The sequence below is a fragment of the Xiphophorus couchianus genome, chromosome 18 (assembly GCF_001444195.1).
Source record: "Xiphophorus couchianus chromosome 18, X_couchianus-1.0, whole genome shotgun sequence".
Taxonomy (NCBI): Eukaryota; Metazoa; Chordata; class Actinopteri; order Cyprinodontiformes; family Poeciliidae; genus Xiphophorus; species Xiphophorus couchianus.
In genome coordinates, this window is record NC_040245.1 from 7,525,769 (window position 1) to 7,545,206 (window position 19,438).

The following is a 19,438-nucleotide window of genomic DNA, read 5'->3' on the forward strand; positions in this document are numbered from 1 at the left end:
TTAGCCTCTTCCAACACATGCAATTGATAAGGTGTCTTAGACAGTTAACTGTGTCCTGGTTCCATGAAATTCACTCTGGATATTTATGGTCCCCAGGGGTAAATCCTGCTGTTTTCCATTATTCCTGCCCTTCCTATGAACTGTTGTTTCAACAGGTTCCTAACCTATTTAAAGCCAGACTACTACTAAAACAAAACAAATTTAGTCAGGTTTGAAAAGTAGTAATAACAATTTGTTTTAGGAACTTTTATCTGAACACTTTTATCTGATGTTGCATTAAAAAACACGCCACAGGACTGTGTTGTAATACCCTGAGGTTTTCTGTTCGGACTTTCAGATCAGGCACTATTTCACAAAAATGTCAACTCAATGAATAATGCAGATCAATCCGGTTAATTCCAATACACTTCTATTATATAATCAGACATGGTTCAAAGTAGACAGACATTTCAGAGTCCATTTTGACTCATATTTGGTCTTGGAACCAACTGAAACTTTTCCACTTCTTGAGAACATCCTGATCCGATGACACACAGTCCAGTTTAATCCAACTTAAGAACTTACTTAATGAATTGTGCAAGTTAAATATAACTTTGGCAGATTGTTTTTCTTTCCATCTCGGGCATATGACTGTGCTGCTTTCACCTCAAGTTTACATACAACTTCAAATCCCTCCCACAGTATATAGCACAGCTTCAGTTATTGACAAGAGGTTTTTAGCCAACTATTGAAATCTGTTTTCAAGTCAAACCTCTTTGAATGTATACTTTACAGAGCTGGTAGTGGATGAAATGACAAAAATATTTCAATTTTAATTACCTAAACATTCAAATTTAAGTTACAAGATAGTTTCAAGACTGAAACTCATTCACAGCTCTGTGGGGAAAAGTAAATTTCTGTGGATGCATTCCTTATGATAGGGCTTGTTGCTTCCCTGTATCACTGGGTTTGTAGTTTTTATCACAACAAAATTACACCTAAATTTCTCAGCTATAGCTCTTTATTACAGAGCAAGTGAATGGCTCTTGTCATCTCTAAAGCAAAATCCACTTATGGCTTACTAAATTTTAAGACTTGGTAAGAAAAGTCTGGACCCATTTAGGACTTTTATGGACTAACCCTTAAGATTACTATGACTTATTAAGACATGTAGTAATCCTGACCACAATATGTTAAAATTTAATGGCTATTTATCTATGTAAGGGAGTCCAGCCAATTCCATTGAGTCACTAACATTTCAGCAATCTCTTATCCTAAGCAAGCATGAAGTAATAGTGGAAAGGGACAACTTCCTCTTTAACGGAGAGAGTCAGTGACTACAATAGCTGCTGCTATCACTGGGTGTGGAAACAACAGGAAGAAGACACGGAAAAAAACAGATGAGCTAGGCTTACAGTACTTTCCATGGATGGAAAATCAAGGAGTGCACAATGCACTTTGTCAGTTGCAGAAACTGCACAGTCAAACATGCAGAGGCGCCAGGCCAGTTGTACTTTCTATAGAAAGAGCACTTGGCAGTCATATTTGCAAAAAAAAGGACATAAATTTAATCACTCTGCTATTCTTGTGGAGACTGCCCTCTGTCAGCCTTCATAAGTTCATGTTTTATTCTATACATTGTTTAAAATTTAAGTCACATTGCAAGTTTTTTTTTTTTTTTTCCACAAAGTAGACCCAAACATCTCAGGGCAAATTCGATGGCACACTCCTATGGCCTCTTCTGATGTAACCAACTAAATATTTCACATATGGTTGGTCTGAATCCAAACAATATTTCTTGAGCTTCAAACGTGTGTTATTTTGACATATTTGTCAACAGATGCGTGGGCTTCTTCCTTCCACCGGCACATTGCGGTCTCTGCCCGGCTCTTTCGTGTGGTGTTAAACATGTCCCAAACATTCTGACCTACGTATCTCCTCTGTTTTAGCAAGTAGTGAAAGAGGCCTTGGGGGTAGGGGGTGGGAGGTACTGGGCTGATTTTCTTCACATCTGCTTTTCTCTGAAGTGATGCCAGGACAATAGACAGGGGGGAGAATGCATGGCTTCACACCACAGCTGTGACAGCTCAAAGCATCTCTCACTCCAGATTTCTACAAGTCACCCATTCGTTTGATTTTATTGAACCCACGCCTTCCTCTTTGTTCATGCTGTCTTTTAATGAGCTACGTGTCGTGTCACCAGTCTTTCCATGTTGATTAGTCTTGGACTGCATTGGTCCTGCTGTTACAGGGGTTTGAGATTGCTACCTCACAGAAGTTGCTTCTTCACTAGTTACATGTATTTTAAAATCGATCAACTACAATCGATTTCAATTTTTTACCAAATTGCATTAAATAAGTTTTTGAAACAAGGACAGGAGCACATGTTTCTGCACCTTCCCTCTGCATCTCCACTGCACTCATTGGATATGTGCATGTTAAGCTCCACAGACGTGAATGGTAATTTCTCAGTTGGCAAACATTTACACGTCGACTCCGTCATTTGCAGCCTGTTTGGATTGGCAGTGGCACTGTCCTGATTGGCTGGTTTCAATGAGGGCTTCGTGTCATGGATTTGTTTGACTGGGCGCTCTAAAACACAGGGAGCATGATTAAAAATTACATTGGCTTTATTTGACCTCTCAGTGGATTCAGCTTTGCATCATTCATTTTGCAGATTTTTACTAACTTTTTTTTTTTCACACACAGTAGCTGCAAAAAAAGACAGACTAAGAAGTAACCAATTGAAATTTTTATGAAAAGGCAGAAAACTCGACAGTCCAAGACTTTTAGAACCTGCCTTACCTTGTGGTAAGAACAGAAAAAAACCAACAGCCTTTAGATCTGCTTAGACACATATACTCTGTGCTGAAAGTCAGCTTCTTTTCATTGGATAGTCAATAAAAAAATCCTATCTGGGAAGTTTCTTGAATTTGATTGTAGCACCCCAGTCATCTCTAGATTTCCACAAACTTGACTTATGAAGGGAAAAGTCAAATGCTGCCTTTCCCCCACTGATAAGACAGCCCCCATCATGCCTCACTCACAGGCAAGAAGTGTAGGGAGAATACTTCTGGCTGCTGCAGATGAGGTAAGGTTACTTCTGCTTTCAAACATTGAATCCAGTGAAAACAGACCTTGTGTAAAACCAATGAAGTGCATTGTCAAGGAAGTGTTAGGAATTTCTATTGGACATTGAAATAGTGTCTATATATCTATGTCCAGTTAAACACCAATGTTTATTTTGATAGTGGTTGTAGTCTTGGATATTAACAAAATAACTTCAGAAAGACAAACTATCAGGAGTGAATTAGATATTTTTCTATGAAATTAATGTCTCTCTCTGATCTGCTCGAGGGAAGCATATTGAACAATGGAGCTGATTTCAACATCGAGGCTGTATGTAGACCTTGCTCTATGCAGAAACCAAATTTAGATGTTTGTTTAGACCACATTTAGATAAATGCAATACCAGAAAGTACAAAATTGCACATGTCCACCTTCTGACCTCTTTATATTCCAAGAATAATGTTGAAAGTGTGGAAAAAGACATAACTTTTCAGGTTTGTCAAGCAAAAACCCAGAGAATAGTACAATAAAAACAAGCATATTTACACATTTGTATGGAAGTGGTGGATGGAAACAATGCGATTTTATCTAAAAATGCATTTTTAAGCTGTGAACAAACTGCCTTCTGGATATTATTTAGGATGGTGTTCAGTTTTCATAAAAGCAAACTGTGATTTTTTTCAGTATGAATCATCATTTCCACCCAGAACAAATAGACACCGTATAGAGCTGCAGCACTTCTCAACCTTTGAAGTTAACTCGCAGAGATGCCCTCACAACATAGAGATGATATCGCTAAGGCGGGTGAAAATGGAGTTTAGTTATTTGTTGACAAAAAAGTGTGCCTTTGCACAGCAATGACGATAAAACCTATTTACGTCCTGCAACTTGACAGCTGTCTTGTCACGTAGCTTAACTAGTTAAGACAGAGATCCTGTGTTCAATCCTCTTTTCAACTTAAGAATTGTTTGAATGTCTTTCTTAGCCTATCATGCTTACTTGCATATTTCTTACAAGCTTCACTTCAAGACTTCCTGAAATTCTGCTTCATCTGCTTAGATATTCTGATTCATCCGTATCATGTCGTCTGAAAAATTCTTAGTGCCAAAGGCTTTTTCTTTTAAGCTGCACTCATCTCTCAGGATTTATGCTTTGTGGTTTGAGAAATTAAAATTCTTTTTTTTAAATTTGCTTGTGGTCTCTTGTGTGCTTTGAAAATGGAAGCTGGCATTGCTTCCTAGAGAGACAACTTCTCAGTGTTTCAGTAAGATGACACTAATATGTTTCGTTTAAGAAGAAGAAGAAGAATTACCTTATTCATCCCAGCAGGGAAATTATTTCGCAGTTACAGCAAGAATTTTTTTATACACAGATTAACACACACACAACGGGAGCTGCGTGTGCAGGCAGCCAGCTGAGCCGGCACCATTAAACTCTGAATAGAAGTGCGGCTCTGTGTCCCACTTAGTTTGTTCAATTTTTTTAGGAGTTCTTTCAGGTGTTAATATACCCCAGTCAGATTATTTGGAAATTGATTGAGTTGATGAGGTGTGTTAACCTTTCTAATGTATACCTAAATTGGACAGGACATATAGACTAAAAAAGTTTACATTTTCTATTTTTTTTTCTGGACTACAAAATGCAAGAACTGGCCAACCTGAATGAATCATAAAAATATGTTGATAGATGTCCAGCATTTGGTGGGTGTATTTACCCATTAATAATGGGTAACATGGGGAGCTTCTCATATCGCTCAGTGTTTTCTGTGACGAAGGACAAACTTATTCCAACACATTTTCGTAAAAAAAAAAAAAAAAGTTATAAAACTTCTGGATTTTTTTATTTAATTAAGATTCAGGCATCAATATTAAGATGTGAAGTGATTATAAATACTCATCCCCACTTCAAACACACACACACAATTCCCAAAATGTAACAAAACATTGAAGTCGGCTGCAGCCTCCCTGCTTGCTAAAAAATGGAGTAGCCTTCTTGCATTGCGCTCAGTTTCCTCTCTCCTCGTGTGGTTTATTATTCTTCTCTTCGGTTTGCATCGCTGCCAGCTCTACAACTCTCTCACTCCTACACACCACTCACCCTCTGTTAGGAGTTACATTGAAGAGTGTGGGCCATGCTCTCTGCTCAGCCCCCGTCTGCCATCTGCTCAGGAAAGAGATGGAGGCTCAATGACTGTAGCCAAACTCATCACCTCGAATGAATGATTTCCAACTACTCACAGTCATTCCAACGCCGTCTTAAAAAAAAAAAAAGAGTAAACGTTTGATGATAAGCACGGGTTGCCTTATTTTTCTTGGCAGTTCTCCTGATGAATGTGCCACTGGGAGCCGGAGCACCCGAGCACTTCTTCCCATTAATGTTTTCCTCAAAAGCTCCATTTATTAAACATGGAAGGAAGGTGGAATCTAATCAACTTGTGAGGTTTACCCCCAAAGTAATCTAGAGCCCACACTTGCTAACAATTACACCACTGATACCCAGGGGCCTGATCTGATTGTTCTGTTTACCTTTTGCTGTCCTGGGAGATCCTGCAGCAATTAAATGCACTTCCTGGCTGACGGTTTGTGAGTTGCTCTTACAAGACTACTGATTCCACCACTAGATGTGCAGCATGAATAAAACTACTCATAATGTAGAGCAACTTCTCATCGGCCAGCCGATCCTGTCACCAGACAGACACCACTCGTAAAGCAGGCTGTATATCCTGTTGGCAGCTTTCTCTGAGACCCTGTGGAAGTCAACCAACATTCTGCCAAAATCTTTCTTTTTCTCAGAGTTAGATTCTGCCAAACGTCCTGTTTGGCTCAAATAAACACTAAACACTAAAGATGCTTTCTCCTGTTTTTTGATTGACCGTCCCGCTAGCATCCCTTAAAAATGCTTTTAATATATTGCCACTTTAGTGTACCATTGTGCATTAATGTGCAAATTTTAACATGCTGAGCAGCAATCTTTAACCACTGACATGTTTTTGTTACTGTAGGTGACTGCGACAGATGCGGATGGCGGCTCCTTTGGCTCGGTGTCATACTCCCTCGGCTCTGGCAGTAACAGCGCTGTTCCCTCTCATTTTACCATTGGCAAGCAGACGGGCCAGATCTGCATTAATGCCCCACTAGACAGGGATCAAGGGCCGGACAGTTTCGACTTCACTGTAACAGCAGTAGACGGGGTAAGCCACCATCCTTTGAAATTATGCTTAATATGAATCCTGCAAGCCACATTGTAACCCTATAAACACAGCATCCATGCTTTTTTTTTTTTTACTGATGGGAAAGCAGCAACAGAATCAGCAGTGTTAAAAAAATAAAATAAAATAAAAATAAGTGAAAAAAAACCTCTGAAATCAAGTGCCAAGTAAAAAATATAAGTATGAAAAGTTCTTCATGGTAGGTAGACTTGCTCAACCATCCTGTTCACTGGCTGCCAAAAAATACTCAACGATGGAAAGGTTTAAAATGAGGGAAAATGATTTGGGTATGTTAAAGTAATCAGATGGAGAAATACCTCAACTGTCAGGGAGTAATACTTTAACAAGCTGGACTGCCACCTCCCTCGGTTTTGCCACCTGGTCCAAATGAAAAGCCTGCACTGTATTCTTTTCAAATAAAAAAAAAACAATGAAACAGTCTCAGGTGCCTTGGGAACACACACCCAGTATGGATCATGAGACATTTCTCTTTCCCAAGAGAAGCTATTAATCTCTGTTCATTCACAAATCTGGCTTTACAGCTTTTGTTAATTTTCACCTTTAATGGGATAGTCCAGGATTTTTGAAAGGAGGTTATATTGAAATAAGCAGTCAATGCTGTACCGCAGTAGATATCCCTTTTTGAGTCGTCATTAATTTAAAAGCTCAAATTAGTTAGCAAGCTTAATAGAGTTTTAGTATTTTAATACAACTCCAATCTCAACAATGTCAGTTTATGCAATAGTTTATGCTGTTTCTTAAACCTCTAAGCTATCATTAAGTTTGTATTCCGCAGTTAAGGTCTCTGGACTTTTCTATTGGAAAGAATAGAAGTTGGTACACTTCCAATAATGTTACTGTGTGATACTAAAGACCGAACACGTCTTTAAAAAAAAAGGAAGGTTTTATACAGGGTGAAATCTAGATGCACTGACTAGATTTGCTGTTTGTACCAGTAAAACTTGATCCATTCAGAATAAAGATGAAAATTACTTTTGTGTAATTTTCTGCGGTCCTTCCCGCTGTGGAGCAGAAATATAATTCAAGTGTGAAATACTGTTTGAAAAACAGAACTGTAACAACAAGCCAAAACTAATCCTTAAAAGTGTTTTTATGACCTCATTAGCTGAGATAATTAATCTCAGTTGGACTTACAATCATGACAGGAAGTTATTATCCCCGAAGAAACAAATAATTGTATAGCATGTGGGTTAAATCACATTCTCACCAATATGCATTTTTATGAATACTATTTTAATGATTTATTTCTCATTTCCCATCATTTCTCAATATATTTTTTTTCTCTTTTTAAACTCTATATATTTTACTGTTTCAGCTTATAATTAAAACCAAAAACATTATTCTGTGAATGTCACTTAGGTTTTATTTTCATTCACATTAGAGACACGCTTGCAAGGTGAACATTTTTAAGGTCATATTCCAAAAAAATTATTATTTTTTCTGCTCAGTTTCTCCACTGGAAATGTTTTACATCTGTGGATTTTACACAGGAAGTTCATTGAAGGCACACCGCCTCCAACCATAATTTACTATCTAAATAATAATATTCTGTACAAGCCTGACTACAATTTTAAGGACCATAAATACTGTGACATTTTAAAGATTGAAGTTCCTTCAAACATCAAGTCTGTTTTGGTCATGGTCCCTTTCAGCTTCCCACTAGATTCAGCCTTTGGGACTAACTAATCTGGTTTCATACTAAACTAAAAGGTTAATAGTTTTGTCTAGAGCTGGTAAGATACAAAGTAATGTTCTGCTCCACAACACAAAACAACTGGCGAAATTTCACACAAAGCAATTCTTCACAACATGAGAATCAATATGAAGAGGGATAGGTGCATTAATGCATATTTTTATCAACACAAATGTAAATGCACCCAATTACAGCAAAGGCTGATTTCCACATGGACAATACAAAACCGAGCCTGCCTCCAGTCATATATCTAAATATGTTTGTTATTCAGTTTGTTGTTTGATAATTTATTGACATTAATTGGAGGATTTTATGATGTTTTTGTCGTTCTCTAACAGTTTCCATATGAGCTACAGTATGAGAAAATAGCTTTCTCTGTTTTCTACTGTTGTTGCACAACTTTCCCTCTAAGCAACTACAAAACATCTGAGTGGGGGGCTTCTGTGATATAAAAATACTTCTGGTAGTAAAATAGCCTAAAGTGAATCAGTGATGAATAATTTTAAACATTTATTATGATATCTTGTGCAGTACAGGGGTTAGAACTCCAACAGAACCTTGAATGTGTTTTTTGTTCAGCAACGGCCTGACCAGAACCTTTTCTCTTTCATGTGTGTTATTTTCTGCTCATGGTATGGTGTACGTGTAACAGTGGATCTTTCTGTTTCCTCCACAGGGTGGACTGAGTTCAGTAGCCTACGTGAAGGTGGATCTGGTTGACATTAATGATAACAGACCCGCTTTCTATCCACTCAGTTATGCTGTTAGTTTGAGCACACAGAGTGCCCCTGGGACATCTGTTGTCAGAGTGATGGCCTATGACCCTGACTCTGGCGAGAATGGCAAAATTACATACAAAACGGTACCTGGAGGAGCCTCTCCATATTTTACTCTCAACAAAGATACAGGTTGGAAAACAAAATTTCCTGTTTACGCCAACACATTTTCTCTTAAGCATATAAATTAATATTTTGTTTTTAACCATTTCTTAGGTGTTATCTCCCTGTCTCGGTCGGTCTATGGGAAAGTCAACTCCATTATTCCCATGGTTATCTCTGCTCAAGACGGTGGGGGACTCTTAGCCTTAGACAATGCAAGAGTCAACATCAGTGTGATGGCAGGACTTGTGGCACCACCTGTGTTTGAACAGACTCAGTACCACCTTATTGTATCAGAGGATGCCTTGCGTGGGACAGTGGTAGGCATCGTCCAAGCCAGCAGTAAAACAGGTGAGAACTAGGAAAGGTATCTGGACTATTCACAACTTGTTCATTATAATATTTTTTTGCACAAAATCATTCCTAGACAATAAGTTGGCCATGCGTTCCTCTCTCCCAACTCAATGTTTACACATTGAAATGAAAATGCCTATAAACACATGCGCAATTATATAACCGTACATCTTTGAAATGCAGCCAATAAGAATGTAGCAAGCGGTTTCTGGATGGTAAGTCAACAACAAAACACCTGTCTTTTCCAGCAGCCATTGAAGAGTGCATACAGCGATAAAACCAGCTGAACAAACATACAGGAGCTCTGCTTGGGTTGCCACGTAACCGGGCTGGGCTTGGCTGCGGTTGCTAGGTAACCCCAGTCACAATCTTTGAAACGGCTCACTTCCAGACACCAAAAATATGAACTTGTTACCATAAAAAGGCTAGGTGATCTTTTAAGCACTTAGGCTGTTTTTAGAAGTATTTTAAAAGTAGAAAAATGTGTAAAATCATAATTTTGCAAAATATGTCCCCTTTAAATGATATCCGCAACTGCTAAAGTTTTAAATTCAAAACTAAGTTCTTGTTTTGGTGTCTTTCTGTCACTTCAGGCAATTCCAAGAGCATCACCTACACAATAAGCTCTGGGGACCCAGCAGGCTACTTCACTGTGGATTCTGACACTGGAGCCTTAAGGACCAGTCTGCCACTGGATCACGAAACCCAGCCTGTTCTTGATTTAGAAGTGCAGGCCCGTAGTGGCAACCCTCCGGCGTTTGGCCAAACCCGTGTTCACATCACCATAGCAGACATCAACGACAACCCTCCAGTGTTTTTGCCCTCGTCTTCAGAGTCCCTGCTGCTGCCGGAGAACACAGAGATGGGCACGGTGGTGTATCGGATCCAAGCAGAGGACAGAGACTCAGGACTCAATGGACAACTCAGCTTTGAACTTTCCTCTCCAAATGGAATCCAGAGGATTTTCAGCATAGAGCGCAGCACTGGAGAGATCCGATTGGTTGGCAGCCTCAGCTATGAAACTAACCCCCGTTATGACCTCTTGGTGATTGCCAAAGATAAAGGCGTGCCCCCGCTTAGTGCCACCCTTATGCTTGTAGTTCATGTGCAAGCAGAAAACGAGCAGGGTCCTGTGTTTGATACCCTCACTTACAGAGTGGAGCTAAAAGAAGGAACCCCAATAAACACTCGCTTCCTGCAAGTCAGGGCCATGAGCAGAGAGGTCCCAGGCTTGGGTCATCTGAGCCCGCTGATGTATCACCTTCGTCCAGATGGAGATGCTGCAGGATTTGGCATTGTTGCAGACAGCGGCTGGCTGTTTGTAAAGAGCTCTCTAGACAGAGAGCAGAAGGACATGTTTCTTTTAACAGTGCTGGCCAGTGTGACTCACGGAGGGCTAAAGAAGACGGGAAGTGCCACGGTTCGCATATCTGTGACCGATGAGAACGACAATGCTCCTCGGCTCGCCCAGCAGAGAGTTTTCATGGCTGTGAGGGAAAATCTGCCCACGGGAACAGGATTCGGTCACGTATTGGCCACAGACAGAGACAGCGGGTCCAACGGACGGCTCAACTACCGCTTCCTGCATACTGACCGCCACTTCCAGATAAACACACACACAGGTTTGCAGAAAAATGTCTGCAGTCAATTAGATGGCTGCTTAAACAACACTTAGGACTGCTTGGGTTTACTCCAGGATGTATAAAAGAGGAGTTTGTAAATCCATGCAAATACTAATCAGTGGGGAAAAGACATAAACCAGAAGAAATGTACAGTTAGTTCTAATATACAATTTTAGGTGAATTCTTGATTATCTAGAACATTTGCCTTCAAGGACACTCGTGCATGGCAGAGTAAAAAAAAACATCACACTTCAGCAAATAGTTTTTTAGTGAAATCTTCAGGGTTCTTTTGGGAAAGAAAAACAGAGTTTAACTAACTGAGTAATGTTTTAAAGATGAGAGTGTGAAGTTGCCCCCTGATTATGGTTATAAATAAGTCAGATAATGGTGACAGCAGCATGAACTATCTTTCTGGACTCTAATTGGCCCATTGAGCCTGTTGGTCTTTGGGTAGAGACTCATGCTCTGCTTTGTGATGAGTCTCCAGCTCCGTTCTGCACGTCTGCAACATCTGCCAATCCTCATCCACTTGTAAATTTGGCTGTGTGTGTTTGAGCAAGCGAATGCATTCAATTCTCATGCGCTTATGTCTGTTACTCCTGAGTGTCATTGATAAAAGCCTGCTGACTGCTAAGTCCCTCATCATTATTCCGGTGTGCTAGTCTCTCTGCATAAACTCCCTCTCATCCATCCCCCTTTTCCTCCTCAGGTGAAATCAGTACAAGGATGACTCTTGATAGAGAGCAGCAGTCAAGCTATCAGCTGATGGTGGTGGTACAAGATGGAGGTTCACCGCCTCGTTCTGCGACAGGCACCGTCTTCATTACTGTACTCGATGACAATGACAATGATCCAACTTTCATCCACAGTCAGTCAGGCAAAAATGTCATCATACAGGTGATGTCATAGCTGAGGGACATAGATGAGCAAATAAGGGGGGGGGAACCTCATGTCTAAAATTACATCAGTGCATTTCGCTTTTAACCAATAGGTGACAGAAGGTCAATCTGCTGGCGCTGTGCTGGGAATTCTGCAAGCCCAAGACCCAGATGAAGGAGAGAATGGCACAATAATCTACTCCTTGTCAGGTACATTATGAATTAATTTCTTATAGATTTATGTATTGACAAGCTTAATGTGTTCAATACATCTATTAACTGTTCTATTTTATTTTGCATCTAAGCTAACAAATAATCTTGTCAACTCTTCATGTGATGATATATAGTCAGTCCTGCTTTAACACATTTAAAATCTTCCAAAAAGTTGTAATGTGGCAATTTTGCAGGGTAAAAACAACAAATGGGTCCAACAAGTGATGGTAATCATAATTAGTTGCAACTGTTTGGGTTGTTGTGGAGAAAAAAAAAGGAGAAAAGAAATTTCTCACACATTTGTTTGCCAACAAATGTGTGAGAAGCAGAAATGTCCTCCAATGAAGATGGCTGAGGATTTGCATACTGGCAGAATTTGGGCAAATGCCATTGGGGGTAGGTGGGTGGAAGCTTAAACTGGACAATCTCTGATCCCTCAAATGGAATATCATCAAGAATTGCAATGTCAGTTGTTGATGTAGCCATCTGGGCATGGTGAAAGTTTGAGAAAGCGTCTCATTGTGCAATACACAATTAGTTTCTCAGCTCTAACTTTACTGTGCAACAGAAAAGCCCTGTGTTAACCCTGTCTAATGGCAAAATTGTCTTCTCAGTGAGCGAACAAATCTTAGATTGAACTTCACATAATGGAATAGTGGTTTGTGGTCAGAAGAGTCTGTATTCCAGATTTCTTTTTAGAATAAATGGACACAGTGTGTTCTGAGGCAAAGACAAAAAGGACTGCCCGAACTTTTATTAGCAACAGGTTCAAAATCCAGACTCTGTGATGGCATGGATTTTGCATCAGTGGCACATGGAAAAGTTATTTACGCTTTCATTAGGAGGCATAAGATTTTAGGAGACACAATTCTTTCATTGACACTTACCACATTTAACTGCAAGATAACTGTAAAGCAGTATTTTAACACAAGTAATGAACATAAAAAATCTAATTAAAAATAACAGCAGAACAAACCACAGATGCAGAAAAACATACACTGAATATCCACCAGTGTATGACCTGACTTGTCCTTACTGTGAAATGTGTGAAGATTCTTGAAACAAAAAATAGATGCAAAAAAATGCAATGTTATTTTCTCACATTCCTCCTGCAAACACATATAAAAATGTGTTTGCAGGAGGAATGTGAGAAAATAACAGCTGACACATTTATGCAGCTGCCTGAATTTCTTGCAGTGTTTAGAGAAGAAGCTGGTTTTGGAATGTGTTGAAAGTCTGAAGTGCAAAAACAAATGTATTTTAACAAATTAAATCAAACAAGAGACAGCTTAAAATATATTGGGTTCCTACTGCATGCAGTAAGAGGTAAAAATTGCTGCTTTTGTTGCATTTTCTGCTATAGTTATACTCCTGAAAGCTTTTTGTTTATAGAGGCTGCTTACAGTAGCACAACATATAATTTTGATTCAAGGGATTCTAAAAGTAGGTGAATGGTTGTTGTTATGATTAAATAATTTTCTTTATTTCTCCAATGTGGTGAAATATTTTTATTGTACTTGAATAAAAAGGGCTCGTCAGCAGGGGTTTGATAATTCGTCCAACTCACAGGAAGATACAGGACGTGATACTGGGTTCATGAGAAAAAGATGAGACAATATTTTACCAATATGTCTGGGACAATGAAGAAGCCCACATTTTTGTTTTTACAATCAGAGTAAATGTTTCACCTTGCACTGTGTTTTAAAGAATCTCAATTAACTGAATATATGTAGTTCTTCTGTTGTCAAGCTGACCACTTACAGTGGTTTAAATTTAAGCCTCACTCATCCAATCACTTTCAGATCAGTAGGAAACTTGGGGTTAAGTGCTTGCCAAGGAACACATCGATATGTGGCAGGAGAAAGTTGGAATTGAAACCCAAAACTCAATATATCAGTTTCCTTTTTCAACTGCGTTCCACAAAATGCTGCCAGATAAATGATTTAAATTCAGCGGGGTCTTCTTCAGTAGTTTTCTATGTATTGTCAGCCAGCTCTTTATTAGCCAGCTCTTTCAGTACAGCAGTTAGCCATGAAATACTAACCTTCAAAATTTTATTTCCATCCATAAACACAACAGAATGTCAAGTTAAAAATGTTCACTTGGTGACCTTACGTGATCAGAGGCACAGATCGCAATTTGAGCCGTGATGTATATCTGGCTCATGCTCTTGACTGGGTACAAGATTTTGGTGACACTTATCACCCAACAATGTCACATAAAGATGATGAGCAGGAGCCAAATTTAGGAAGGAGAGAAGGAGGCATGCTCATGAAAATGAACAGTTTTATTTTTAAAAAAGAAAATTAAAATACCTTACCAAAGCTAAGGTTCATGGGGTAGTCCAAAATAATACACAAGGGAAACACAAGGAAACAGCTTATGAGAATTCAACACTGAATGAGAAAACCAAGTAGTATTTTTAAAGGGTAGCTTTATTGGTGGGCAGGTTAATTAAAGTACAGATGTGAAGCAGTTTGGGTCTACACATAGCTGAGACACTGAAGGAAGCTACTGGGTAGATCTGAGAACACAGACACTGAAACAAGTAAATAGCTGATACAAGCCTACACAGAAAGTCAAATCCTACAGATTGTTAACCAAGAGCTAAAAAAAGACAGGAATTCAGGAACTAAGATCAAGGAAATGCAACCAATTACTCAGGGCATATTAAAAATAGAAAATTAAAAATACAAGTCATCAAATTATAGAGTATACAGCAAATCTATAAGGGATGTTAAAACTAAGAAATGAACAGAATATGAAATGCAGACTGACAAACACAAGACTAAAGTCCCGAAGATTATGAATGTACTTTTCTTTAAACCCACATTTTTGTGGTGAAATGTTTTTTATTAGTCTGATGCAATATTCTGATCTCAGATGTCGTAGTTTCATTAACTAAAAAAAGTAGAAAAATCTTAATTAATTATAATTTACAGAAATACAGACTTATAAATATAAGTGTGTGCATGTAAATAATCAATTTACTTAGCGAGTTACTGAAATACATTTCTGATAATGTTTCTAATATATTGAAGACATATGTAAGAAACACCACAAATTCTCATTATATCCCCACTAGCAGTGAGACAAACTCATTTGTCATATTTAGTGTCCCGATTACAAATGTTTGGCTTCATTTTAGCATGTCAGGTTTTTGTATTCTGTCTGCCTACACCTGTCGTCTCCTGCTAACTGTAACATTTTGTGTCTTTCCAAGGTCCCAGAGCTGAGCGTTTCTCTTTGAACGCAATCACTGGCGAGCTGCACTCATCATCCCCTCTTAGCCACTCAGAACGGGCTGAATACACTCTGACAGCGACAGCCACTGACAGAGGACTACCCCCGCGCAGCGCCTCCTGCTCTCTCACAATTCAGGTCAGACTCCTACTGGAGCTCAGCCAGCGCAAACACTCTCACTACACACCTATTTAATATCAAAGAATGGACCCAGGGCTGAGAGGATCCATGTCTCCGGGCCCCTCAGACTAGCTGCCGACATATCGGCCTCACTTCTGACAAGGTCGCCTCCCACCCTCCTCCCTTTTCTCCTCTTGTGAATTTTCTAAAGGGAAATTTCAATCTGAAATGGAAAAGTGGGTCTAAATTAAACACTCCCAGCTGGGTTATGATGAGAACCAGCTGTAGAATTCTCAGATCAAGGTCATACCCAATGACTTCAACACTTTTTTTTGGTACAGTAGCCCTTTTTACGAAAAGTAGCAGAGCTTTACTTACACTCAACAAAACACAGCACTGATGGTATTTAAAGGTAATATATAACGTGGAACAGAAATGGAAACATAGAGCCCTGGAAGGAACTTCAATTTATGGGTTCCTGGAAAATAGAACTAGCATATCCATCAAATGCAAGTCCAGAATTTTTTTCTTTTCAAATATTATTTAAAAAAACATGAAAGTCATAATTATTGGTTAATTCAATTGAGCATTGCTGTGTTTTCCATGTCTGTTGGTGCAGTAATAAAATTTCCCTTTACTAATTCTTTTAACCTTATTTATTTTTCAATCTTAACTATTCTCTAGAATGTATTATTGTTATGATTATTTCATATTAGAATTTTTAAGAGTACATACTTAGTGGGGAAACGGGAATCCACTGTGAGAATCAAAAACTAAAAACAACTACACTGCAAAAACACAAAAGTTTCTAGTGCAAACATCTCATTACTCTTGAAATCAGACAAAACTAACAATCACTTTTAAGCAAGATATTTAGTTACACATGTTCTCTTTTCGTAAAATGCTGTAATATTTGTAGAAGCATAAACAGCCCCTTTAAAAACTACAAAGCGAGCAATTTATTTCCCAGAGCTAAAGTCAGATCCTTGAACTATTTTTTGCCTTTGATTGTGTTACTTTTATCATGTATAATTTGTCCTGGCAGTAATGCAAAAATCATATTGAAAATGATTAATAGTAGCAGCTTTTTTTATCCATAAAACAGTTTTTGTCACTACATTCATTGTGACTGGCATTCATTAACTACCACTGAACACATTCTGTGCAGGTGAGAGGATTTTATAAAATTGTCTGCTGCTTGGCCACGGATTTACATAAATGGAACATCCTATGACATTCTGTTTACTTTGCATTTTAATTCAAATACTTTGGTTTCTTTCAATTACAGGTTATCAGCAAAAACAGTCAAGCCACTAAAACGAGCCTGCACTCCATTTCATTCAACTCTGTGGAGGAGGAGGCCAGTCCTGGCACTGTTATTGGATCAGTTCGCCTTCATGACAGAGGAACTGCAGAAGAGGGCAAGGTGACCTACACAGTGATCGGCGGGACAGATCGGGATGGGACTTTTGTTGTGGATCGCCTTACTGGTGATGTGTATCTGGCTCGTCCTCTTGACTATGAACGAGACACACGGTACAGCCTGAGAATCGAAGTGGATGATTTATCGCAGGTCCCTCCTAAAAGCACGCTTGTCAACTTGGACATCAACATAGAAGATAGCAACGACCACTCCCCTGAGTTTGCTGAGGATCCCATAACAATTGTCATCTCTGAGAACATGGAAGTTGGCTCTTCTGTCTACACTTTCCAGGCGATGGATAAAGATGGCAGTGGGCTTAACAGTGAACTGAAATACTCCATTCTCCAGCAGTGGCCAAATACCCCTGGCCTTTTTATTCTTGACCCGGTTACTGGTGTTCTTTCTTTGGGTCACAAGCTAGATCATGAGGTGACATCCACAATGATACTGGTTGTCAAGGCAACAGATTCGGCCCTCAATGTCAGCCAGAGGCGTTGGGGTTCTGTCACAGCAAGGATCTATGTAACCGACGAGAACGACAACCCACCGATGTTCATATCACCAACAGCAGTCAGCGTCATGGAGGACCAGCCAGTGGGCTTTGTGATGCTTTTTCTCATGGCCAGAGATGCAGATCAAGGGGAGAACGGTAGAGTGACCTACAGAATCCATTCAGGCAACATGGGCGGGACGTTTAACCTCAACCCTAATACGGGTATGTTCAGTTAATATCAACAATTATATTATAAAAGGTTTTCCTTTTCTGTGAGCAATAACATACGATGTATCCATCTTTAAAGATATACATAAAAACTCTCAATTGCATTTATTTTAAACTGACGGTTGTCTGAAATTTAATTCAATTCAGAACAAATGTCATCTCAAGGCACTTTACAAAAAATATCAATATCCCTTTATTTGTGATATTGATATTAACACATATTTTTTTAAACCATTAACTAATTCATTTTATTTCTTACAGATTCTGCAACACACACAGAAGCAGTAACACATTCCTTACTTACCAACACACTCCTACTTTACCTTTCTTAAGTTATCTCTCACAGTTGAAGGCTGAATAGAGCAGCCTGCCAAATAATAGACTTACACACGAGAAACACACGTGCACACACAACAACCCATCATCTGTTATTGTAGGTCTATTCCCATGAAAGACCAAAGATCCTTTTGCCCAGGCTTCTGGGAACCATTAGAGAAGGGATCAGTTACGCATATCTGCGCGTGTGCGGGCGTGTGGGGGTGTGTGTGCACGTGTTCACCCACATTCTGTGTGTTTGTGAGCTCACATTACACTGCCCTGCCACTTAGTCAACACTGACCCTGAGCTATTTGGTCCTGTGGGCTTTGTTGTGGTGTTTGAGACACGTGTCAACGTTTGCTCCACCTCTCCTTCAACTCCCCAATCGGCATCCCCCCTCTGAAAGGATGAAAACATTCAGAATCTGTCGTCCAAGTCACCCCTTCTGCCCAGTGTGTTTTCATTGTGAAGTGTTTTCATGCACACTGGTTATTTGTTTAAATAATGACAAAGTTAAGCACCTGGGCGGCTCCTGTTATAGGGTTGACTGACTCGATCTTGGACCAAGTCATCACAATGTTACAATGACACTGTTAACCCGTTTAGAGAGAGCCATTAAGCCAATTATCAGGAATCTTTAGGAGTCAGAGAGTGTAGCACATTTTCATCGCTCTTTGTCAAAGGGCAATGATGATTAATTTAATTTTCAGTCAATTGTAAGACTATGTGGAAGAGTGTACAGTCCTATTTGAGTTCAAGTTTATTTATAAAGCATTGACCACATCATCTAAAACCATAAAGACCACTAAAATTATATAAATTAATTAAGTGAACAAGAAAAACCAGAGTTTGGAAGGTTGCTTTGCCAACCCCTAATCTTTTACTTTTTCTATTCTCTTTTGGATTAAAGCTGGAATTCTGGTTGATCCACTTCAAAATGGATCAGTTAGAAGATGAAATAGATTACTTCACACCTAAATCTGGCAGGGAAGGATTAATTTTGAGTCTCACTGACTCACTTTGTAGTCAGTGAGTCTACAAAGTAGATGGATAGTAAAATTAGTCCAAGAATGGGACCTTGGGGAACTCCACAATGAGGCTGATGGAAAAATAAGATTCTGCAAGGGTTTCCTCATTGAAACAACTACAGTCAGAGAAGTAAGAAGCACTTGCATGCCTCAGTGCACCAAATGAAATGTTTAGATACTGTGGTACAATGTAGGAGGCAACTGTGATGTCTAAAAGCAACACAGTTAGAATGTGGCGCCATAAACCTACACAGGTGTAATATATTGGGATTAGAACATCCAAAATCCTTTCTTGAACAACCCACAATCTTTCTTTGTTTTCTCTCACATGTTATCAGTGTCTGGAAGCGGGGCAGGATCAGAGAGGAGTCAAATTTAGGTGAAAAAAAATCCCAGCACTAACTTTTACCAGCTTAAAGCTTAGGGCCAAGTTATCTCATTCCAAGCAAAACAAAGTGAAAAAACATAAAGAAGTTAAACACAAAACAGTCTTTGCCCCCTCTGCCATAAACAGTTACATCCCATTTAATAGCATGAAATTGAAATTGAATCAATGCAAGCTCTAACCTCTAAGGGCAGGATAATGAAAAGGCGAGGGTGCCCCTAATTTCTCCAGAGCACGGCAGGCCTGCCTGTTGCGTGTCTAGAGTGTGTGTTTACAGCTTCTTTC

The 19,438-nt window shown here is 39.2% G+C and overlaps 1 protein-coding gene across 2 annotated transcripts in view; it reads left to right on the forward strand.

Moving 5' to 3' along the window:
• Positions 1-19,438, forward strand: part of LOC114161900 (protocadherin-16-like) — a 93,687-nt gene that overhangs the window by 63,063 nt on the left and 11,186 nt on the right. For both annotated transcript variants that reach the window (XM_028045540.1, XM_028045541.1), the window contains 8 exons: positions 6,050-6,238; positions 8,647-8,878; positions 8,963-9,199; positions 9,796-10,824; positions 11,534-11,721; positions 11,816-11,912; positions 15,139-15,296; positions 16,567-17,416. In XM_028045540.1, coding sequence (XP_027901341.1) covers positions 6,050-6,238; positions 8,647-8,878; positions 8,963-9,199; positions 9,796-10,824; positions 11,534-11,721; positions 11,816-11,912; positions 15,139-15,296; positions 16,567-17,416 — 2,980 coding nt within the window. The remainder of the gene's footprint in view (positions 1-6,049; positions 6,239-8,646; positions 8,879-8,962; positions 9,200-9,795; positions 10,825-11,533; positions 11,722-11,815; positions 11,913-15,138; positions 15,297-16,566; positions 17,417-19,438) is intronic.